The sequence below is a fragment of the Mirounga angustirostris genome, unplaced genomic scaffold (assembly GCF_029215605.1).
Source record: "Mirounga angustirostris isolate CCGP_5_RB_7025 unplaced genomic scaffold, mMirAng1.0.hap1 SCAF_2, whole genome shotgun sequence".
NCBI classification, from domain to species: Eukaryota; Metazoa; Chordata; class Mammalia; order Carnivora; family Phocidae; genus Mirounga; species Mirounga angustirostris.
In genome coordinates, this window is record NW_026991710.1 from 188,998,084 (window position 1) to 189,024,451 (window position 26,368).

At 38.1% G+C, this 26,368-nt stretch overlaps 1 protein-coding gene across 1 annotated transcript in view; it reads right to left on the reverse strand.

Moving 5' to 3' along the window:
- TENM3 (teneurin transmembrane protein 3) overlaps positions 1-26,368 on the reverse strand; it is a 601,855-nt gene that overhangs the window by 404,109 nt on the left and 171,378 nt on the right. The window contains exon 3 of the mRNA XM_064585705.1: positions 15,202-15,480. Within this exon, the coding sequence (XP_064441775.1) occupies positions 15,202-15,480 (279 nt within the window). The remainder of the gene's footprint in view (positions 1-15,201; positions 15,481-26,368) is intronic.

The window sequence follows — 26,368 nt, forward strand, 5'->3', positions numbered from 1 at the left end:
TCTCTCCCTTGAGGGAAACCCTCAAGAGAAAACTTTGCAATATTAGCTTTGTAATGTTAACCAAAGATAAAATAATGCGGATTTTTAAAATTATTTGATAAGAAGACACAGTTTGAAGAAACTCAGACCCAAAGACACTGGGTGAATGGTCCAAGGTCAAGCAATGATTCAATTATGGAGCCAGAATAAGAAATCAGATGTCTGCACTTCTAATCAAGTGTCATTATCACTGCGCCTATGAAACTCTTGTCTAAATATAGTAGAATTACATCTTAAACTAAGAAGTGTGAAATAAACTCAACTACACAGAAGCTCATGGTGACAAGGAAGACATTTACATTGGCAGGAGTTTTTTTTCCTGCTCTTTGAAAAGTAAGTGATCTGAGGGACCTACACTCTACTGTTGTCTGGTACTGATAGATTCCACTTAAGAATAGGGGTGTATTACAGTGAGTTTTGGAATTAAACAGTGGCTTTACATCTTGGCTTTGTCATTTAGTATCTGTGAGACCTTAGCAAGATATCTGGATTCTCTAAGCCTTAATTTTCTTTCCATGGTAAAATAGAGATAATATGACTAAACCAAGAGGGTGGTAGATTGAGTATAATAGGTGTTCAATAAAAACCAAATATCTGTCTCTGCCTATATCCTTATCAAACTTCTACTCTGCCATTTGGATTCTCATATCATAATTTTTTCTAAAGGACAATAACAACAACATTCATAACCCAAATCCTTAGCAATTATAATTGGAAACGTCCCTATTACAAAATGACTGTTTTCGAAATGCTTCGGTATAGTAACGGCACGTTCTATGGGAAGTCAAAGGATTTTGTAGAGAATACAAACTACTCCATCAAGGAACAACGTGTGAATAGTGAAACCAGAATTGATTGGGGGGAGAGGATTTTTGTGGCTGAAAATTTCTAATTAAAATAGAGTAAGAAATGGATCTCATGGAAAGGGTCACCCTAAACTCTCACCCTTTCTGATATTTCTTCAGGAAAAGAAATCTTGCCTGACAGCTATCAACTTTTGATGAGCTATACATTCAGCACAAACTACCTGAAATATGGGGGAAGCAACCCAAACTCATGGGTATACAGCGTCAATATTCTTAACTCTTAAACTACAAACTTTCTCCTCCAAATAGATTGCTTGTCAGTACTTTTTATCCTTTTAGAGATCACTCTTGGAATAGACAGGTAAAAATATGACAACACTTTAAAGGAATGTTGTAGTCTACGTTTCCCCTCGGATCCTCTGCACCAATCTCTTAATATTTTGAGAGAAAATAATGAGTACGCTCAATGCGCTAATGATGAAACCAGGAAATTGACATCTAGACCCTTCAAGATGCAATTATGAATAATAAGAACTATTGGAATTTACATCCTTTGTCTCTCCAGCATCGAGGGGCCACTGGCCAAGTGTCAGGGCATCTGCTGTGCCTTTATCAAGCTATCTCCAGAATTCAACTATCCTGATTTACAATCTTTGTGAGAACTGAGACCCCAGGTGGAAGCGGAGTAATAACCTTGCAGCCTTCTTCCTTGCATCATCCTGACACTGATCCTGGGCTTCTCCGGCGGTTGCCATGGAAAATGTATCAGTTGCAAAACTCTCATCATGGCTGTGGTGAAGATAAACACGCAATCAAGAGTACAGGAAGTCTATTTCACGCCGTGATTGTTTTGAGATCTGGCAGGAAGCAACTAAAATGTAGGGGGATAAAATATTCTCAGACTCTGCTCTTCAGTTGCTGAGCTTCTTCTTCTAGTAGCAAATCAGTGCTCGGTGGAACATCATGGTGGGGTGTTCTTGCTGGACACTGAACAATAAATGAGTGTCCCGGTCTGAAGGATGACTCAGGAAATACCGAGAAATAACTTTCTCTTTGAGTCTGAACTAGTTCTACTATTATTCACTGTCCATCTTGTTTTCTAATGAAACCACTTCATATTCCTTTAAATCCACATTTATTTTTAGTTTTCTTTTTTTTAATTTTTTTTAAAAGATTTTATTTATTTATTTGACAGAGAGAGACACAGCGAGAGAGGGAACACAAGCAGGGGGAGCGGGAGAGGGAGAAGCAGGCCTCCCGCCGAGCAGGGAGCCCGATGAGGGGCTCGATTCCAGGACCCTGGGATCATGACCTGAGCCGAAGGCAGACGCTTAACGACTGAGCCACCCAGGCACCTCTATTTTTAGTTTTCAAGGACATCTTTAATGCACTGTTGACTGTTTCCCAAACTGTAGCGCGAACTCTTCTGTACTATGATTTTATGTAATTGTTTAGATGAAAGTCTATTTTATTGATCTCTGGCCTTTTCCCTTTTACTGCAATAGCAACATTCTCCCTGGTTGGGTGCTCACAAGCTGGGAGTCATGTGTAGCTCCTTATCTTTCTTTCTCACATTGCAAAGCCCCGTCAACAGCACTACAACTTGTTCCTTCCTCCTTGCTCACAATAGCCCCTTCCTGGTTCATATGGGATCCTGGCTCATCAGTTCCAAGATCGCCTTCATATCATCTGTCCATCATGTCTCAACTCTGCTTCAGGACATGGGCTGGCCAGACATTACCCACAGCGACAAGCTTAGACCTTCAGCATGACATTTACAGTTCCCCATAAATCGATTCCATTTCACTGTCAACTTTAATCTCCATTGCTTCCTGAGAGGATTCTTCTAGATGGGGTGGCCTCCCTAGGATGCTACTATTATTTCCTCTTATTGCTTCGAAGCATTTCTTCAAGTTGTCCCAACTCTAAGCAGGCACTCCCTTCTGCTATAGTGAAACATAGCCCTGTATCTCCAAGTCTATAAGCTTGATGGTGAGAGATATATTTTATTTCCCCCCAAATATCTCTCAAAATATTTCATATAAGGATGCTCACAAAATAGAGTAAATCCTAACTGTTTGCAGGATGAATGCTTGATTTTTAAATGAAAAATAGATTTTAGCAACTGCTTGTGACATTATATGTAACTTTCATAAACCTATCTCACTCTGTTTTTCTACTATTGCATTTTTTGCAATGCATAAAGAGGTTACATACTATGCTGCCTGTAGCTAATTGTGTATTCCTGAGAATGTTTCTTCTTAGTTATTAGCATTCTAGATCTCTCAAAAAATCAGAAACCTGAATTTAGTATCTAAAAACTATTTATATGAGATTTTATAAATCTTTTCCTATTTCATTGCAAAGATTTAACAGCACAATTTTTTATTGATGTCTCATTGCCAAAATTTAAGTATAGTAGGATACATTTATTAGACATTATGAAGCGTCGCCTAATTAAATGACACTTAGAAAAATGAATTGTGTGAAGAAAATAATTTTAAATCCCTATACCACAGACTATATTAACAAAATTTAGATAGAATAAATTTAAATAAAATGAAAGAAATATTTTTTAAAAGAAGAAAATATAAATGATAATTTGCTCTAGGGATAAAGTCAACATTCTAACCATAAAAAAGCCACAAATAAATAATAACAACTGAAATATATTTTAAAAGGTTTCTTAAAAATTTCCTTATATAAATAATATCTTAAAATCAAACAAAGGAAGATAGCTGCAAAAGATTAAGATCTAAACATTTCAAAAGAGACAAAGAATTATTAAGATTCTTATTATATGAAAGTACCTGCAATTCAAGAAGAAAAAAAATATGGTATCTCTATATCTCTATCTTCTGCACCTTTTCCATCAGGCTAAGAATTGATGAAAAGAGATTTACCTCCTACTGCTATCATCACTTTCTTTAAGTTTTTAATTTATTTAATAAGGAGGCAGAGACTTGGTAGAAATGAATGAATCTGCTACTCTGAGCTGGAGCAGATGCAGATTTTCTTGGCACCTAGAATCTCTAATAAAGAGTGCAGAGCTACTTAAGCAAGGCAGTGTCTTGCTAGACTGGAGGATCTTACATTTGATACATAAGTTTGCATCTCTATTCATCACTATCCTGCAGCTTATCCGTATGTCTACAAGCAGAAGGTCTGCATTTCAGGAGATGATTATACATATCAGGTCCTCTTATAACCAAACCTGTCTCATCAAGCCTACATGGATACAAGGGGAAAAAAAGCAGTGTCAGTGTCCCGGTGTCCTTGAATTCCACTGTCCCTCGTTTTTCTTATGTCCCAGAATACCCAGTTCTTCATTTACCCCAATAGAATGACGGACAAAGGACATGAGTTGGCAATTCACAAAAGAAGAAATATGAATCGTACACACACATACATGAAAATATATTCAACCTATCAATCACACAAACATAAATTACAACAACAGTCAGATACTATGTTTTATCCATCCAGTTGCCAAAATTCTTAAAGCTTGGCAATATTTGCTGTCAATCGCTTGTGGAAAAAGACACTTTTTTGTACTGCTGGTGGGAGTGTAAATGGATACAAGTTTTTTTGCAGGGCACTTTGACAGGGTATATCAAAAGCTTTAAATTGTATGTACCCTCTGGCTCTGATGTTCCACTTCCAAGAATTTATCCTAAGGTAATAACAGAATTAGGGGCAAGGATTTGGCTACTATGATAGTTACTACAACCTTTATAATAGTGAAAATTCAAACAACCTACATGTCCGAAAGTAGTAGATATGTTAAAAAAATTCTGATAAATCACAGCATGGAAAAATATTATGTTCTAGAAGAATGTCGGATAACATGGGGAAGCTTAGGGTCAAAACATAAATTGTGATTTTAATTTTTAAAAAATAAACACACAGAAAAAAATAAAAGCGGAAATGCCAAAAGAGAAACCAGAGAATACCATCCGTTTGCTTCTCTGCATTGTCCAATGAACATGTAATGTTAAATAATTAAAATAGATACATTAAAGGCATGAATTTAAACACTCATAATATTTTAGACTTAAGTTTGTTTGATCTGAAGTTCTATTTTTATCACGTCTGTTATAACCTTTCATTTTACTTGGATTATTGAGACAGTACCATGCAAACAATGATTGAAAGCCTAAAAAATTCTAATGATTATCTGAATGCTTAAACTTTTTAAAATAGGTTCATTTAAACAATGAATAAGCACCTTTAAGCACAATTTGTAGCCTGCAATCTATACAGTGGTACTCTAGTCATAGTAAATGAGACACAGTCCATTATAAGGGAATGTTTTCTACTTGTTTTCTGCAGCAACTGACATTTCATTCAAGCACTTTCAAATCCCCTAGGAATCTCTAGCTGCTGTATGTCAAAAATTTAAGATCTCTCTTTGTGAACTTCAACACCCCTATAAAAACCAGTTGGAAGGGCAAGCCTATTTCCTACTGATCACTTTGATGTTAACCAATTAAAGGCAAATCAATTTATTCAGTTTAGTCTGAATAATCATTTCACAGAGTCACAATTTTCCTAACTGCAATATGCAGATAACAACTACTGCTCTGCTTTTTTTTTTTTTAATTATTATGTTATGTTAATCACCATACATTACATCATTAGTTTTTGATGTAGTGTTCCATGGTTCATTATTTGCATATAACATCCAGTGCTCCATGCTTTTTATAGCGTATTTCTATTTCTCTTGGACATATCACTTGTGATATGATTTTCTGGCCCTCCCCCCTTGTGGTTTTTTTTTCCCCAAAGGTTTTATTTATTTATTTGACAGAGAGAGAGTGCTCAAGTAGCAGAGTGGTAGAGGGAGAAGGGAGAAGCAGGCTCCCCACGGAACAGAGAGCCCGAGGATCATGACCTGAGCCGAAGGCAGACGCTTAACCGACTGAGCCACCCAGGAGCCCCTGTATTTTTTTTAAATTAATGTTTGATAAGGTCTTGACAGTATTCATTAATAATAAAATCTGGTTATACAATTTTATGTTCATAAACATGCATTTTGTTTTTAAGCAAAGGAGAGCATAAGGAAAAGAAAGAAGTTACCTGTGTATCTGTAGGAGTACTGAGAACAGTCCTGTTAGTTCAGGCTCCAAAGTCAGCAGCTATCTGTTCTCCCTGTTTTCCATAGGACTCTGGATGTGCCTTTTTTTTTTTTTTTACAGTTTTATAGAACTATTTGAAGTAAAATATCAATTTTGTGTAAGAATGTACTTTCCCGCAAACTTTTTGATGTCATGGACTTTCAATTCCATCAAATATCATCAACTTAGGCTGTGATTTCAATCAATACAGATAGAATTTTACCTTTTTAAAGTATAGCCTTCCTATAACAAGCTAAAATTATTATGCACACAAATTTTTAAGACGAAAAGTACCTTAAGAGAGAAAAAGTTTTGAGGGATTCACGGTTACACACTATTAATGTTCCCTAATCTCCTCTCCTTTCCCCTTCTCGTTACTGGATGGCTCCTTCCTTTTCCTTATAAAGATGCTGAAATGTCATCCAATATAAAAATACTCCTGCCCCTCTGTGTCTCAGGAGTTAGCAGCCTACCTCCCTCCTGTCTTACTTGGGCTTTGGAAAGAATAATCTACACTTGTTTGGGGCCATATTTTTAGGTTTCTGTTTATCCTCCACCATTGCAATGCCCCTATACAGAAGTGAATAACCTCCTATGCAATCCAAAAAGTATCCTTGCATTTAACTTACTAGCCTTTCGGAAGTTTAGATTCCGCTTCCTCTGACCTCTCTTGTCTCCCGTGAACTGATCTTGTTGATTTTCTTTTTGTCTCTATGGAAGGTCCCCTTTGTTTCTTTCATTGGTACTTATTTTACGCCCTTAGGTAAATATTGGTGAACTTGGGTTTTTACCTTCAGTGCTTTTCTTGACTCCTCATATTTGTTTTGGGGGAGAGTTTTAATGCTGCCCATGGCTTTAACTGCAATCATATAGATCATATGGTAAATGTTCTTAAACAAAATCTATTTGATTTTTTTATCTCTCTATATAATTGACTAATAGACTACTGAACTCTGATGTCCCACAGACACCTTAAATACAACCTACTCATGTCTGAATTACTAATTCTATCACAAACCTCCAACTTGAATTATACCATCACTTGGATTCTACCATTCTTCCATGCTTAGAGGGTCTTTTATTTTTTTTATTTTTTAAGATTTTATTTATTTACTTGAGAGAGAGCGAAAGTGAGAGATCACAGAGGCAGAGGGAGAAGCAGGCTCCCAAGGAGCAGGGAGCCCAACGTGGGACTCGATCCCAGGACCCCGGGATCATGACCCGAGCCGAAGGCAGACGCCGAACCGACCGAGCCACCCAGGCGCCCTAGAGGGTCTTTTAAAATGTCTTCCTCTTCCCTAACCCCAACGTGATGAAGAAACCATCAACTCTTGATTCTTTCTGTTTGAAGCAGTCTTCCTCTCCTCCCTAGTTCTTGGCTTAAACTTCTATATTTTCTCACTCGGATCGTTATAACACTGTCTGATTGGTCCATCTGCTTTCGAGTCCGACCTACAAGTCCACTGTGTCTGCTCAGCAAACACTGTGAGGTTAGCACAGAGATACAATGGTGAACAGAGCCACGGCCCTACAGAGCTTACTCCCTGTGGGAAAGACAGTCGACATTCTGTACTGCTTTCAGAGTGCTCTGTAACATGTAAAGAGGACTGCGTTGTCACTCGGCATGAAAACCCTTCAGAGCCTCCCCATTACCTCCAGGGAAAAGTACAGATTTCTTAGCATGGCCATGTGGCCCTTTGCAATGGCTTGGGGCTGCGTATAGCACCTCAACTCATCACTCACCTACCCACACATCCTGTGTTCCAGGTACCAAACAGCTCATGGCTCTCAAGAGTCCTCACAGACTTTACACTTTCTCCTTTGCTGCTTTGTCTACATCTTGAATTTCTATACATCCTTTGAGCCCCTGTTTCAATGCCATCTCCTTCTTCCTTTATGAAACATCCTCTCCTGTCCTGCTCCCCAGTCTCACTTGGCAACAATCTGCTCTCTGCTGACACTGACCTTGCATATTGTGTTGTAATTCCATTTACCACATTAAAATCCAATTATAGTGTCTACTTGCCTGCTTGCCCAACTAGCCTACGAATGTCTAGAAGTCGGGGACTACGCTTACTCATCTTTGTTTTTCCAGCCCCTGGTATAATACCCAGCGCTTATTACTCATTGATTGAAGATGTAGTTGCTATACTAAATAAGAAATCAATTCAAAAAGTCACATCTAAACTTGACTCACTTTTCAGTTGCTGTGTGATGATATTTAAGGGCAAGGTATTACTCATAAGATGTTTTAACTGTCCTTTTCTCAAGCTTGTATGCATTTGTATGAATTTCCATCTGCATTTTAAAAGGTTTTACATTTGGTTTATGTACAGTCTATTCATTATGGAAAATTATCCCAAATCCACTGATAAATATAAAAAATTTCCATATAGTAAACCGTCATTCAAACTACTCAGTAAATAATGTATAAGATGTTCACATTTATACCTGAATGTGCGTATAATGTTAATAAACAGAATTGTTATGACTTGAGAAGAATATTCTTTAAATAGCACCAAAAAACACACTGAAAACAAAAAAGACCCACCAGTTAAGTCTCTCTTCAAACACTTGAATACCCCCAGAATGGCAAATACACTAAGGTTCTATGGCTCTAACACTTAATTTTTCTATTTCAGTGATAATTACATCAATAAACCTGATTCAGCATTCGCTGCTGTTCAATTCATTAATTAAAACATTTTTACTGCTACCACTGTGGTTTTTCAAGGATATCAAAAACACATTCAAAAATCAAAATAGCATACATCATCAGTTTTGATATGTGCATGGTATGCTTTACTTTGATTTCAACTCTACAATTAAGAGAACATTTAGAATATAAAGAGAGAGAGCATATACTCCATATACTTTGAACAAAAATACTTAGAACACAAATTGAATTTTGTAGAAATGGCAATATTCATGTGAAGAATAGCAAACTGCCAAGAGGTTCCAAAAATCCTCTTAGGATGGGAAATATAAATGTATATAAATACTTAAGTGATAACAACAAAGGCAGTGGACTTTATAGTCTTCTTAATTCTTCATAGTGCTAAATTAAAAAAATGAACTTAAATCATAGTTTCTGTGCTTGAGTGACTTGTAACATATCCATGAAATATATTTCATTCTCAAATGACATACGGAAGCTTTTGTTACAAGAATGACAAGTTGCTATTAAACCATAAATGTATACATAGCAAGGCAATGCAATTATTTGTATATATTAGAAACTATGTGACTGTATTCTGCAAAGAAGCACTCTACTTCTGAGCTCGACTTGGTAAGCATACATCTTACTTTTGCTGTTTCTGACATCCCAGAGCACCTAAAACATAAAATATAATTTATAACAGCAGAGCACACCAGAAGTGACGATTACATGCCAGAAGAGAGCCCATAATGGAATTGATATACAAGTTAGAGTTTAGTATGTGTAATAGAATCTCATAAAATTAGAATAACACTGAAGTATCATTTATTTCTTGCAGCAACGGAATTCCTTCTTAATTCTTACAATCAATTTCCAAAGTAGGCTGAAAGGTTCATGGATAAAGTTGAAGTAATGGAATTAAGGTAGGCAAAATAATACACCTCTCTTCAAATATCTTCAGAAAACTCAAATAGCCCCTTTGTGAAAAGAACCAGGAGAGAAATGATATCTGGGTTGTTGCTGGAAGCATCACAATTATGTGACGTAATGGGATACTCCAGTACCATTCAAGAGTTTCTCCCAAACTACTCCAGACTTCAATTGGTAATAGAATAGCTACACCTCTCTCACCTATATGCAGTCTCTCTCCTCTCTCACCTATATGCGGTCTCTCAGAAAGAGAAGAAAGAGCATTGCCCACTCTTTCAGAGAACATATTCAGCCTGACATGGTAATTTGGATTGCAAAACAGGGAGAAGTTCTCTGTTGAGAGATTGGTTTAAACGTTATCACTGCAATAGTTTGTCAAATTGGTTTAAGAAGTATATCTTCTTCGTTTTAAAGTATGATAACTCAACTTTTAGACTTTATCTATCTATATAGAAAGTAGACTTTTAAAATAGTATTTCAAAGGACAAGTAAATTGGTTCCTTGAAATGTTTTAGCTGTACAAAGCAAGTATCTATTACACCTAAAAATATTGCCCTTTACTGTTATACTCTCTTTGTCCACCAAATTAGCCCTTAATACTTTGGTATAATGCACAATTACTGTGGCATTAGTTGGGTCCTACAACAGGTATATTGCTAAGACCCCAGGTGAGAGATAAAGTCTTCCAGGAATGATTTATTTTATCGTGTGAACTGATGAGCATCAGTTAAATTGCCTTTTAATTGACTGGCTGTCTAAGTAACATGCCTTTGAGGGAAACACTACTTTTGAAATTTCCTTTGGCCAGGAGGGGAAGGAACATTCTGAAGTCTTTGAAGTCTACAGCCATCAGACTAATTATCAGCACCATTCAATGTACATTCATTTAATTACAGTAAATTAAAAAGGATGTGGAGTTTGGGAGAAAAATAAGAGAGTCAATAAATGGTGACAGAAATTCCAGATTATGCAAAATATCAGTGCCTTTTCTGGAGATCACTGTCTCCCCCTCATCTTGCCACATGTATAAAACTAACGCAGACAGAGGGAGAGTATAAAGGGGTGGGGAGTGGGAAGGAGGAGAGATGTGCTGTGGGCCAGAACCATGTAGGTACTTGATATTGTTTATCTAACTTAATCTTCATTGCCACTTACAAAGATGTGATTTCTCACTTTTTACAGATGATAAGAAGAGCACACACTTATTTGGAAGTCACTAGGTTCCAGGCACTGTTCTAAGCACATTCTAGATCTGAACTCATTTAATCCTCACAATGACCCTATAAGGGGGTCATTTACTATTTTCTCTATTTTACTCTTGTGGAAACTGCAGCACCGGAAGGTTAAGTAACTTGCCCAAGGTCACAGAGGAGGTGGTGGGACCAAATCAAACCCAGGCGATCTGCCCCCCTACAGCATGTTCTCATCTATTGCCCTCAGTGGGGGCCCTCGAAGTCAGGAATCACCACGAGGCAGAAGGGGAGTGCCAGCTCCTATGGGTCTGTCCAACTTCAAAGGTCATGGCTTTCCAAGGGGCATAACAGATTGTAGAGACAGGGAGAGGGGAAAAGATGAGGACCCCCAGCGGGGGACCACATACATCTCTGGGACTACTGTACATCTGACAAAGTATCAAGGAGAGTGGAAGAGTTGGGAACTCGAGCTCTGGGTGATTCAGGAGCCAACAGCCTCACTGGTTGAATGAAAAGACCTAAACCCTGACCCGGGTGATTCTAAATCCAGGAAACTTTCATGATACCACACTGCTGGATGACAAAGGATGTTAATACGTTTTGGCTGCTTCTGGGAAACGATGCACAAACAAACATTTTTAAAGCTTAAAGGTTGATGTCTTGAAAAAAAGAAGTCCTTTGTTTCTGACATTTAAATAGACAGTTGGAATTGAGATAAGATGACTTGCAAAGTTTCAGAGCAGAAACTCAGCCAGGGGTCTTTTAACGACACATCAGAGACAGGAAAGACGCTTAAAACAATCCAGAGCATACTGGTAATTCTACCTTTGATTAGGGCGGCTCATCGTGGTTATTTCATAACCTCTCAACAGCTTACCAGAACTGCTGCTTGCTCGGTGGCCACAAACCAATCCCTTCACTACTGAGAATGATGACGACCACCACAGTAAGCACTGTGTCAAGAAGGGACCTCTCCAAGATCCTGAACTCGGAACAAGATTAACATTTGGAATCCCATACGAAACTCAACAGACTGGAAACATTTATTCCTTAAATGCTTTTTAACTTCAAATCCCCATGGTTGGTGAAGAGTTAGTTTTGCAAAAGAACAAATTTTATCACTTGTTTTGAGTCTCTGCTAACACAGAGACGTGTGACATGGTCCGAATGTTCTTTTACTCTTGCGGGATGCTCAGGCCATCAAAATTTCATTAGCCTCACAGCAGTGCTAGCGCCTTCTAAACTTGAACTGTTGGCCTCTTTATCAATAAATAAATGAAACCTAATCCCTTTTAGTGACTAAACTCTTCTTTGAAGTTCTAACTAGAACATCGGGCGCTCGGCTTGCATAATTTTACAAATGTTGAATAACATTCTTTTTCTGGGGAAAGCAGCCTTATTCACAGTTATTTCAAATGATGAAAACAGTCAACGAGAACTCCCATGCTAAACCAGATGAAAACAAGTCAGTGTCTGGTTCCTAAATTAGTTTCATTTTGGTGAGTTATTTCACACATGTCCTTCTAGTTTCAACCTAGAAGGGTATAACAGACCTTCCAAGGATGCATCTGAAGCTAGTACAACAATGAATGATATTAGACCATTAAACTAATGAAAGGCAAAGGAAAATATCACTGGGAAATCAATAGTCTTTCAAACTTAGAGCAATGAAAAATAACAGGATAGAATTGAATTATTTCTATAATTTTACATTAGAAATATTTGACTAGAAGTAGTAATAGTAAAAATATATAATAGTTTTGAGGTTATTGCTTAGAAAGATGTTAGAAAACCATATGGTAGGATTACAAATTTTAGTTTCTCCTATAACTCAGTTTAAGAAAAATAACTATAGTTTTTATATCAGAAAAAAATCTCAATGCTCTTGTTTCATTCCACAATTCAAAAGGTCTGCTAAATATCTCAGAAAATTATGCCTTCCCACCTCTTAATGCAATTATTTACTATCAATGGAATCTTGCTTGTTCTGACTAATCACTGAAAATTCAGAACAAATAAACTAATCTGAAACGTTCCTAGGGACGTACATATTAAATCTAAGCAATAGCCAATGTTCATGAAGAGGCCATATCTCTTTTATTTCCTCTTTTGTTTTCTTCCCTTAGCTGACCTCATTGGGAGTTCCTGGACTATCAAAATGTTTTTTTAAAAAACAACCACAGCCAAACCTTGGGGAAAAGAGTAAACACAAGTTTAAGTCATCACTTGCCCAGCTCAACAAACATTGTTTTTGACACTTTCTACTCTTAACTTGGCTGACCTGTTTACTCTCAACAAATGCTACCAAATGTTCTGAATTTCAAGGCAAGGCCCTTGACACCCTCTTCCTGTCTCTCTTCATTCTGCTTCATAACCACCACCTGGACAAAGGAAAGAGTGCACCTTTTCTTGCCTTGACATCACTCTATGAACAAGGTCTATGAAATCCTGGGGAAGCACGTTCCTCCTCTAGATAATGATAATCCATGCAAATGGTGAGGGCCAGTGGTGGGAGAAACTCAGTCTTCTTTTCCTCCTCCCTATCAGTTGGATATTTTATACTGTTAACTCAAAGTTGACAGTTTGGTAAGTTTTAGATTTTCCTAAGAGAAAAAAAAATGGCCTGTGTTGGGGCATTCACTGTGGGATAGCTTTAGCAGATACAGAATCTTAAAAACCATTACATTAACTTACATTTTACCACTACAGATACAATACAGGATACATTTGTTATTAGGGAGGAGAAAGAGATGCTACAAAGGTTGTGGGTGGAAGAACAAGTTGACCCGATGTGAGAAAATATTTAATGGATATGGGTATGGATATGATGCAGAGAATCGAACCGAATGCCTTATCTTGCTGCGTTCTACTCTTTTCTATAACTACCATAAATTTTATTTAAATTTTATTTAAATTGTATTTTAGGGAAATCAAATACCGAGCACTACATTTGAATATAACCATTGTACCTGAAGGTTCGGATAGGTGGGAAACAAGGTTGATACCAAATCTTACGCATTTAAGGTTAGTAACTTTCGAATCCACAATGAAAACTGATATAAATACAGGTTTTACTGAGGTGAATGGATTAGCTCAGGGAAACACTGGCAGCCTGATTCGAAGACTCATTTTGCCAGAAAGAACTGTCCTTGTTTCCTGTGTGGGGTTGGAATAAAGCCAGCCTCCACCAAGAACTGGCACTTTCAAAATGAATACATCAACTGCAGGTTATTATTGATCTTGACTTTGGTTTAGCACACTAACGCATTCTACGTAAGAGAACACACTGCTTTAGTTGGTTTAAATTAGACTTTTTTTCATGCATAGAAAAGATGGGTAGTAAACAGTGGGAAGCAATAAGTATCAGTTCATACTGTGACTTAGTTAAAACCGAAAGCTGAATGGAACTGCTTTCGCACTGCAAAGCAAAGCTGACAAAGTTGCTCAATAAAAAATACAAATGAAACACCGTTGGTGAAACAACCATCTTTCTTTTGAAATGTCATGCAATTCTTCCATTTTAATTTTCTCCCTGTTTCTTGATGCATCATATTCACATAGCATCAATAACTAGATAAAAGTAGCAAGTGCAATGTTAATATTAAATGCCAAAGGAGAAATGTCCTTTCGGTATCTGGTATGTTGGCACTGATGCTCCAATTCTTATTAGAAGCCATACTGACTAAAAATTAAGTTTCCTTTGAAATCTGTTATTGCATATAAATGAACTGTTTTTATGATCCTGCATTATCTGTAAGAAAAAAGTCCCAATACTTTATAAAGATACCTTTCTTACAATATGTAAAGCTGCCATTTGGATATCCTAAATCTGACTTTTTTGTGTAGACTTGATTGCGGTCCCCAAAGCACATCGAAAACCATACTCTCCCTCCTTACCAAACTTTGTCTCTCATCAACTAGTAAGTTTAAAGCATGATCAAATTTGTTCTTCAGTCACTTGAGCCCTGTTAATAAACTATTCTGTGTGCTCACTCATCCATTCTAAGATTCTGCAACTTCTTTGAGATATCTTCAAGAGGAATCTACAAAGACATGTTTGATTACAAGCTGGCTCTGGGGTAAACTTTACCACCACTGGTTTTGCTACTCCCCAGAGGGTACCAGGTGACATGGTCCCAGATAAGTCAAAGCTAATCTTTTTTTTTTTCTTCTGTACATCATTAAACTGTTTTTCAAAACTATAGCTAACACATGATAGACCGCTTGCATAATTTAACAATCTGATGTCGACTATTGATTTTCTCCAGGAAAAAATAAAGGCATGATTCAAGGACATTTCTTGAGTTCTAGTGCATTAAAACGAAAAGAGAGGAAGAAGAAAGAAAGAAAGAGAGGGAAGGAGAGAAGAAAGGAAGAGAAGCATGCCCCCCACAGTCAACTAGAACAGACAGAAGCACTGAAGGCCAACATGATAGAGCAAAAGAAACGGCACTTACCATTCTCACTGTCGGACTTGTTGTCGTGCTCCGTATCTGTCAGGGTGAGGGCTGAGTTGGACCGACTTGACAGGCAGGAGCTGCGGCCTGATTTGACCCCCCTGCCCCAAAGTCTCATGGCATGCTCTGGGGACATCACTGCTTCATTTTCAGTATCAGCATCTGACCCTGCACTGACAGAGTAACCTCTGTGGGGGAGCCCCATTTCCGCACAAAATGCCAGTCCTCTTCGAGTTGCTGGTTCACAAACTCCTAACTGCCTTAGGGTAAAATTCTGTCCTAATTAGGGGGAAAAAAAGATAACAACTAGTGAGTATATGTATCATTTTTTTTTAACGAAATCTCCCTAAAATAAACACTCAAGCATTTTGGTTTTTCAGTTATCGGCACCAGGTATTTACATTAGCATCGCGTGGCATATGGTCAAGTGGGTGCAATTAGGGGAGGCTGGGTGGAGCTCCTCCGCTGACTTCCCACACACCCCCACTTAGAGCTCCTCTGTCAACCACTTACACCCATAAGCACCTCGAGAGAGAGAGAGGGGCAAGCCAAGGAGCGCAGACCATGACAACTCAACCCAGAGAAAGGACTAGTTACCAATGATAGCGGTTTTTTTAGCCACATGTGAAGCAATGGAAATTGTCAGTTATTTCCTGGGTCTTGGCTCTAGTCCTAAACGATGGGATTTTTCCCACCCAGATGTCACTCCCTTGGTAGAGAAAAGAGAGCAAATTACTTGGTAAATAGAAGCAGGGGTTTGGTTAGTCTTTATTACATTTTCCCTCCTTAAGTTAACTGCTAGCATAAACATGTATCACTTGCGTGTGCCTACATTCACTATGCTTTGGAGTATAACATCTCGAAAATTTGCAGACATCTGACTTTCTAGACACTCTGCTTTAATAACACTGGGAAACATCTGTATGGATCAGAGGAAACCAATTTTTGCAAATAAGATGCACTCCAAAAATAAAGCGAGAGTAATATGTATTTAAAAATTAATGGTAAAATCAAGTTTCCTGTGAACCCTACAGGGCTTTACTAATAAGTTGGAGCGTAATAAAACTCACGGCAAGGCCATAACTTCAAGCAAAAGTATTTAAATTAGATGACACTTGAAAATGACCCCTCTTATTAATGACTTTGCCAATCATGTGTTTATTCTTGAAATTTCACATATGTTTTATGATAGTACGGATGAGAAGAGAGAGAAATATGTCTGCTTGTACAATGCAGATATATGGCTCTTCCATTTCTTGTCTCTTTTTGGCATGATGGAGTCCGAGATTTAGGCACCAACTAGAATCAAAATACATATAAAGAATAACAGTACACAAAGACTGATTTAGATGCTGCCATATAATACCAACCTTTTAAGAATATGAAGCATTTATATCACTCACAGTTTTCATTTGCCTACTTCTATCTCTTCAATCTATGAACACTTTAAAGTTAATTGGCTGGTGTGAGAAGTAATATACATTATATTTTTTAAAAAGAGGGTGTCATAAATTATTTGTGATAAAATAATAACATGTGGAATCTTCTAGAAAGTGAGTCAAACATAATGCCCGATATACTATATATTTGGTTGTAAAGATATCAGTAGCCTCCAGGCCTCAGCACATTTTAACTAGTGTGGTTAATTGTTTTATTGCTGTGGTCATATCAGAAGTTGGAATCAGCTTTATCTTGGTCAGACTTCCAAATGGGTTCTGACAATGACACTCATAAATAATGAAAATCGGCTGCTACAATTAGCTACAAATCAAACTGCTTATCAGAGAGATTTGAATAAGTATCTGAACCAAAAAATATGTCAGAAAAAAAAAAAGAAGAAAAGGAAAAAAGAGCCCCATGGAACAGTGAAAAAGTGGGCAAGTTTAATGAATTAAGGCATAGTACTGTCAGTAGTTTTTAAATAATTAGTGTAGCTTGTACTTATGAGAGTAAATCCCAAAAAGGTCAATGTCATGGACAGTTAATGGAACAGAGGTAGAAGCACTTACCCACTGTTACTTATACATCACATTTTAAATGGGGCGAGGGAGGAGAGGGGTCTAAAACAGTTACATAGTACCATTAAACATGTTGATTTTTCAAAATAAGAATACTAAATAATTTTTAAGGGGCGAAAATGGATGATAAGACCCTCTGCATCTCTCCTCTACTTTGGGAGGTGCCCACTGGAGAATAAAAATAAGAGGGAGGTTAAAAGCAGTTAAAAACTCCTTTCTAATCTCTGAAATGCAACTGAAAACATTTTCCACATTATTGACTTTTCACATTGTTAACATCTTGATGCAAAAATCTATGAGGTGAAGGAAAGCAGAAAGCTATCTTTAGTGTTTGTTATCCAGGTATGTAAACACAGCTCACTTTGCAAATAAATATCCAAGGCACCATCTCTGTGAACTGATACGTGTATCCCGAACTCCTTCAACATCTGACCCTCTGAAATCAATGTCTCCCAATAATTCAAAACTCTTGCAGGCTCTTTCTGAAATGCAAGCTGGAAAGCAAGCGCAAGCAGAGGAGTCCCTGTTAGACTGCCTTCCTGAATTAAAAAGTTTGCTTTCGTTTCCTCTAGGAAAGAACATTAAACCTGACCTCCGGCAGATCTACGGTTAAGCCACTCATTCCTCTGGTCAAGTCACTTTACTCTTCTATTTTTTTCATCTTTCAGGGTTCTGGTGACTTGGTTTAAGAGATCCTTTCTGTAAATGTGACTACCAAAAAGCAAGGCTAATGAGAACGGTTTAAAAAATAAACACCTGGATAAATGTAATTAATAATCATAGAGAAGTGTATAATTTGACGACGAGGAGAGGATCATTTCCAAATAATTTTAGAATAGGCACTCCACCACCAATGTTGACTTTTCCTTTTCCTTTATTCAAAAATACCTCTAGCCCAGACCTGCCTCAGAGCTTCAGGCTCTATTGTTGTCAATTCCCCTCTTTGGTTTTAAGGATTCTTGCTCGCTCGTGGGATCCCTTGTTTTAATGCAAACACCACTGGGGAGATCTAGCAATCAAACGAGAATAAATTAGTTCTAGCGGGGTATTTCCCATAATCTAGCAGTGTTAGCAAGATGGGCCATACTTATGGAAAACATATGCAGTTTCGACAAACGGGGGGAAGATGGAGAGAAGAAAGGTTTCTGACTCGGGGAAGAGAGTTGGCAGAGGTATCACGGAGGTGGGAGGGCTGGGCTGGGTGAGGCTGTTCCGGAGGGCTTTAGGGCAATGTAGAAAAGTGCAAAGAGAAAGGCAGTAAAGATGCTTCTGGAACCAGCTAAAAACTTGACCATCTTGCTTTGGTTTCAAGAAGCACAAAAGAGATAATAAAACATTTATCCTTATTTTCCAGGGTTTCTTCAGATTGTGTTCTTTGCTCTGGTTCTAACAACATGTCCTTAATTTCCTTCTCTGCCTTTTAGAGTCTTTACATTAATTCTATTTGGCTGAAACTGGTGAAATAAGTATTTATCTCCTGCACATTAAATGTTGGTAACCTTGATCAGCAGGGCCAACACAGAGTTTCCCATTACAGTTTGAAGGAGTACCCAAACAATAAATTGCAGCAAGAATAAAGTATACCTGAGCATGAGCGTCATTGTGATTAAAAGGCAAGGTTAGCTTGGATTGGATTAGGCATTTGTGTTTTACAACATTCATAAATTTGAAAATCTATTTTATTTATTTATTTATTTATTTAAATTTTTCAATTTATTTATTTTTTAATTTAATTTTATTTTTTTAAAGATTTTATTTATTTATTTGAGACAGAGAGAATGAGAGACAGAGAGCATGAGAGGGAGGAGGGTCAGAGGGAGAAGCAGACTCCCTGCCGAGCAGGGAGCCCTATGCGGGACTCGATCCTAGGACTCCAGGATCATGACCTGAGCCGAAGGCAGTTGCTTAACCAACTGAGCCACCCAGGTGCCCATTGAAAATCTATTTTAAAAACTGAATAAACACAATGTAGGCAGGTTGTATCATTCGAAAAAAAAAAAGTTCACATTTTGAAAAAGGGAGGGAAGGTCTGTGACAAAGTGGGCAGGACCAGATAAGAACAAATGTTTCAGGTAAGGCCAGCACATAGCAACAAAGCAGTAAAAGAAAGGGATTGAAAAAAACGGCTTAGCTATTTGGCCTTTTCCTCACACCGCATCTATAACCCAGTCAGAGCAGGGAAGGATTTTTCAAAACTGCAACGCCAAGTGATGTTCACCAGTAAGCAAGACATCTACTATCTCTGTGTGAGTTGAAAAGTAACAGACTATACTACTGGGTGGTCCAGTTCCGAACTCATGGTATTTTCTTCCCCTCCAGAGTCTAGCTTTCTCTAATGCCTAGATTTTGCTTTCTCTCTCCCTTGTTTGTTCTTTAAAAAAAAACCCAAACCAAAAAACAGCTCTATTCAGATATAACTCATAAACCATACATTGCATCCGTTTAAAATGTGCAATTCAATGGTTCTTAGTATATGCCTTGTGGTGTGTAACTATCACCCACAGTTTTAGACCACGTTTATCACCCCCAAAGAAACCTTGTACCCATGATCAGTCACCTCCCATTGTCCCCTTTACCCACCCGTCCTCACCCTAGTCCTAGGCAACCACCGATCCACTCTCTGTTACTATAAATTTGTCTATTCTGAACATTTCAAATAAAAGAGACCCTACAATATGTGGACTTTTGTGACTGGCTTCTTTCACTTAGCATAATGCTTTCAAGGTTCATTCATACTGTAGTATATATCAGTATTTCATTTTTATGGTCAAATAGTATTCCAACGGATGGAATATCTCTAACAGGGAAAAACTCAGCATGTCTGACCCCACATGGCTTCTATTCTGTTTAGCCTGGCCCGTGGGCATGTCACAACCAAGATTTACAAACAGTGCTCTTCATCCAACACCTTACCCCTGAAGAGATCAAGAAGTAGCCAGAGCGGTCATCGTCCCAAGTCCTCAAGATTGAGAAGTGACCATAACGCAGGGGGGAATTGAATATGTGCCCCATAGGGTTAACGAGGTTAAAATGAGCAGAAAGTTTAAAACTTGTTTTCCAGAGACTGTTTCCCTTAATCAGTTATTGGGTCATTCAGACCCCACTAACAAACTCACTGGCGTTCTCTGCAGAAGCCTGGACTCAAAGTCAACTGTTATGGTTCCAGCCTAGGAAGAAGCAAGGCCCCGCGTTCCTTACCCAGGGGTAACTAGCCCAAGACCCCATCCAGCTTATACCAGCTCTCAGAGCGTGCCCACAGCCCCTTCTCCTTGTCCCAAGATAACCTCCGGATGTCAGGGGCTGAATTCTGCCTCATTCTGATGTTAAGTCTCCATCCCAAAGTGAACACGGGATGCATGTTACATCTATGTTTGCTCAATGCGCATGCTCCATCTTTCTTCATGGATAACCTTAAGTGTCCCCCTGGGCCTTTTTCATCAATATGTATGGAACCTCACCCCCTATGATTATAAAAATCCTATTCTGTCCCCCTTTGGGGAAGCGGATTTGAGCTCACCCTTCCATCTCCTCCTCTGGCTGCCTCCTGAACAGACTGTCCCCTTGCTACACACCCGATGTCTCTGTGATTGGCCTTGCTGCACATCAGGCAGGTGGACTTGGGTTCAGTTACCTATCCATTCATCAGTTAATGGACATTTGAGTTGTTTCTACTTTTTGGTTATTATGAAGTGCTGTTGTGAATATCCGTGTACAAGTTTTTGTCAATATATGTCTTCATGAGAGGCACTGCTGAGTCATATGGTAGCTCTCTATGTGTCACCTTTTGAAGTCCCGCCAGGCTGTTTTCCACAATGGCTGCACCATTTTACGTTGCCTCCAGCAGTGTATGAGGGGTCCCATTTCTGCATATCCTTCCTCCCCAGGACCTGCTATTATCGGTAGATTCTTATACACACTGTGAGCGAGTATATCACACAGCAGGTTTGCAGTGGGGAACTGAGATGTAGGTCAGTGGCACTGAAATTTGGGAGACTAACTAAGAATTGTTGTTCCTTTAAACAGTAGTTGAGTCTGTGGGCCTGCTATGTGAATTCATTATAATTTTATGCTATTATTTTTCTTTGCTTTCTATTATGCTGATTTATTCTTTGAAAATGATTTTCTATTAAAATGGAAACTGCTCTTTCGCTCAGAAAGTCTACCTTTGAGACTAAAATCACCTGATCTTAAACATACATGTACAAATAATGATTCCTATGGCACTGTTGAATGAATTAAAATAACTGGAATGCTTACCAGAAAGGGAATGGCTGAATACATTATACATAGCCCATTCGATGGAACATTATGTGGCTAGCATAAACAGTGAGTTTGGACCTATCTCTTTGGATCTGGAGGGAAGCCCATTATACATATTTTAAGCAAAAAAACACAAGTTGCAGAATGGTATGTACAGTCTGATTCCATTTTTGGAAACTAAGAGAGAGAACCAACAGATTATGTGAGTGCTTATGGTTTTGAGTGTGAATGAAGGTGAGGAAGGCAAGAAAACTGTTGTGATGATCATTTAGAAGGGACTGCAAGTGAAGGAAATTAGTGATATTCTATTTTATAGTTTTGAATTTTTACTTTGCATGATAATTTCCTTAATTTAAAAAACATAATAAAGAAGAATTAAAGCCTATCTCCTTTTAAAAAAACAAATATATAGTTTTTTGATTTGCTCTTTAATAGCTCCTATTCAATAATTAGAATTCTAACTTACTAGCTCCTCTTGGAAAAGCTGGGTTTTAAAAATCCTTCCTCGTTAATTGTAAAGAAGTGAAATTATGTAAGAAAGGTTGGAGCAATATTTGTCTCTCACTTCCTTTCTGCCCTTTCTTTCAACATATAAGGCTTTCCAAAAAGAATACCCATCCATTTCTTCTATAATAACAACACCCCAAACTGAGTTTGGGAAATGGATAGAAGAATCAATATACACTCAGTAGACTGAAATGAAATAACCTACAACTCTCTTTAAATATTTTCCTTGGTTGCTGTGAGTTTGGATGGATTATCCATTCTCAGGCACTGAGTGATGTTCTTCCAAAGGCGGAGCAGAACACAAAACAACAAGTTGGGCAAATATTTCTTTCTTTTTTTGGGGGGGGGGTTTATATGACTTATTTATTTATTTATTTATTTATTCTTTTGTTAATCCCCATACATTACATCATTAGTTTTAGATGAAGTGTTCCATGATTCATTGTTTGTGCATAACACCCAGTGCTCCATGCAGAATGTGCCCTCCTCAATACCCACCACCAGGCTAACCCATCCTCCCACCCCCCTCCCCTCTAGAACCCTGTTTGTTTTTCAGAGTCCATCGTCTCTCATGGTTCGTCTACCCCTCCAATTTCCCCCGCTTCATTCTTCCCCTCCCACTACCTTCTTCTTCTTCTTCTTTTTTTTTTTTTTTTCTTGGCAAATATTTCTTTCTTGATGCTTGTGGAATTAATGTCACCACCATCTTATCTGGCGTTCCCTTTTTTGCTGTGTTTGCAAAATGATAGGATCACACAACAGTAGAAATGTATGTAACTCTTTCTCCTTTGAGACCTAATGCATATTTTATGGGACAATCCAAACGTTTTCACCCTCTTATGCTAAATTTGTCACTATTTGAATAGAATACCCATCCTTGAACATGCAATAGAAATTTCAGTGATGGTAGCCATCTCTACTTAAAAGGCACTACACAAAACTACATCTTAAGAATTAACTTTAAATCCCACTAAATACCTTAACCGCTCCACCCCATGTTATGCTGTATGTAAAACGCAAATACTTTTAACAGCTTGCTCCCTTTATCTGTTAATGTGATATTAACATCCATCACCACAGACTGATAATCTCAAATTCTTAGAAGACAGAGAACATGACCACTGTATGTCATAATTGTAATCCGGTTTATTATTCAAAACACAAGTCTAATGGAAGCCATTGCAGGGTGCCCCGATGGCATTCATCCTGAACTCAGCTGGGAAGGGCACCTGTGTGCCAGTGAGGACAGGAGGCAGAGGTGCCACGGTGAACTTGGTGAGGAGAGTGGGAATGGAACAGGCAGAGAAAGCAGGGTTAGAACGAATGGCCCAGAGAATCCACATTTTCTTCAAGAGAAGATTTGTGAAGCTCCAGGGGAGGGCAAACCCAGAAACCGAAGAGAAGGCTTGGTGGCTGAAATCTCCGAAACGTTGGGTTGCGAGTCTGCTGACTTCTAAGGAAAGAGCATCTTCGTGAGCATGAATCACGAAGGATTTACATACCCAACCACGAAATAGTGCCACTTTGATAATGGCGGCCATTTGTAATTAGAGAAATAACTTTAACAACTGGTTTTTATCAGAAGCATTCTGAAATGAATTTGCTTCTTATTTTCACGTAGTAATTATTTCTTCGGAACAATCCAAGACCCAAGGATGATAACATGGCTCCCGCCTACCTGCTGATAGGTCTGAGTCACTCCACAATAGGTATTGGTATCAATGGGCGTATGGCAGGCATGAAGCAGCAGGTGTTTAATAATTGCTATTGAAGGCACCATGGTGATTCACAACGTGGATCCAAACTGGCCACGTGGTGAGGACCGGATGCAAACTTAGCAGGAAGCCGGGGGCTCAAGACATCAGACCAATAAAGGCTGAGGTAGGAAGAAGGGATTACCTCCACTGTGGCCGGAGGAGGGCTATAAGCTACATCTATCTACTCACACCTTCTGGTAGGTAATCCACAAAGCAGGTTGGCCGCCAAGTCTGAACGAAGCCCTTCCCTCCTTAACAGCCCAAATTAGTTAACAATCAGTTAGGCAGGGGAGCTAAAAGAGGGAGCTCAGAGGAAAACATGGACGTGAGGTGATGATAAACTGAAGCTATTTAACTTGTGTCTTTAAGTACAGAAATGGAAGGTTGAGTAAACATGACCATCTAAATCCTTTAATCCCGCCGCTGACATTTATAGTGACTGAGAAGGATTAATCATTGTGATCTCTAAATGAATCATTTTAAGTAGTTAATATTTAAAAGTAATAAACTTTGGAGTTGCGGTAATGAGCCTGGTGGATCTGATTAATGCTTCGGATTTTTGTCTTTCTTCATAAAACCCTGCTCTCACAAAGAAAAAGTTTTCTCGGCACCAGTAAGTATTTTCAGAAGTATTTCAGAAAAAGGGTTTCAGATTCCTTTCATTTTTTTATGATGACAGAGGTGAGGGGGAACACTGGGGAAATGAAAAGTTTGGGGTATAACTGGAAATTCATAGCAGCATTAAGTGCTGAATGGTAAGACCATATGGTCATATTTCTTTTGAAGTCTAGGATCAGTTCCCATTATTCACTATAATGGCATCCAAGACTAAACTAAATCTCAGTCTTCAAAATTAAAAGCATTTTGCTCTTGGCTCTCAAATCTTCCTCTTTCTCAATTTCCAACATGCTGGGATGTTTAATATATTTTCATAATGCAAAAAACACAAATAAAGAAAATAAAAATAAGAGGAGTAAGAAAAAAAACGAATGCATTCCATTTCCCTTCTGAAGCAGGATAAAATGGTATAGAAAGACACATTAATTGGTATCTTGAAGACACTGTCAATACTATTTTTACATCTGCCCAATGCTATTGGTGACATTCTTAAGTGATATGTACAACCTTCATGTTCTACATCTAAGAAATATGAATCTAATTCTTTTGACCTCTCTGGAACATACAGCATACAAAAAGATTTTGAAATTATTTATCATTTTAGTAATATTCTAGCAATAAAACTGCTCCCCTCCCCGAAGTGATCTATATCTAAGAGCTAAAAATGGGCCTTTTCCTATTTGGAAATTGATGAAAATATTTTAAAGGCACGGTCCCACCCCTTTGCCACCAACTGTTCATTCTCTCCCTCAGCACAATCCTGGATATGTTGTGGATGCTATTATCCTAATGGGCAAAATGTCTTTATCCAGCAAAACATTATAATGCAATGCCAGCAAAAGTTGTTTTTAAGAGGACTGTGGTTATGGTTCAGTTGAGACAATGTGCCTCTGCCCAGCACCAAATGAAATCTCACCCTGGCTGAAGCTGATGAAAGGAGGAATATAAACCCCGAACTTTCCATATTCAGTTACACATGCAGCTTTTCTTTCTTTCTTTCTTTCTTTCTTTCTTTCTTTCTTTCTTTCTTTCTTTCTTTCTTTCTTTCTTTCTTTCTTTCTTTCTTTCTTTCTTTCTTTCCTTTCTTTCTTTCTTTCTTTTTCTTTCTTTCTTTCTTCTTTCTTTCTTTCTTTCTTTCTTTCTTTCTTTCTTTCTTTCTTTCTTTCTTTCTTTCTCTTTCTCACTCTTTCTCTCACCAATTCTATGAATGGATTTTTGTTGTGTTTACTTCATATACCTTTATAAATATTTTTGAGTAAAATTTTGAGTAAAGCAATTCATAAATTGCTCTTTTCTGGGGGCTTCTTCCTAAGCCCAAACTTCACAATTGTCTAGAAAGTCCTCACTTTAGGAATGCATTGTGTTCAGAAGTTGATAGGGATCAGTACAGTTGACCCCTGAATAACACAGGTTTGTACTGCTTGGGTCCACTTATATGTGGATTTTTTTTTATATGGTACAGTGCTATAAATGTATTTTCTCTTCTTTATGATTTTCTTAATAGCATTTTCTTTGCTCTAGCTTACTTTATTGTAAGAATAGGGAATATAATACATGTAACATACAGGCATCCGAGTATATGTTAATTGACTATGTTATCGGTAAGGCTTCCGGTCAATAGTAGTCTATTGGTAGTTAAGTTTTGGAGGAGTCAAAAGTTAGACGTGGATTCTCAACTGTGTGGGGTGTCAGGGCTCCCAGTACCCATGTTGTTCAAGGGTCACCTGGGTATATTTTCCCATGAAAATAAGCCATGATGGAACGTGTAAGTCTATTAAGTTAGTTGTATCTGACGAACTGGATTAACAGCACAGTAGAGCATGACATCCAGCTAAGGAGGCTGTCTCCTTGAAAAAATGTGTTCAGAATTCCAACAGGGAAAACCATCACCATAGCCTCTTCCATTAATTTTCTGCTTTCCAAGGTGGGAGGAACTCCCCAGGCACACCGCTGGTAGTCACGAGGTACACAAATGCTCAGTGCCGGAAGCCAGGATACAAGCTGTGT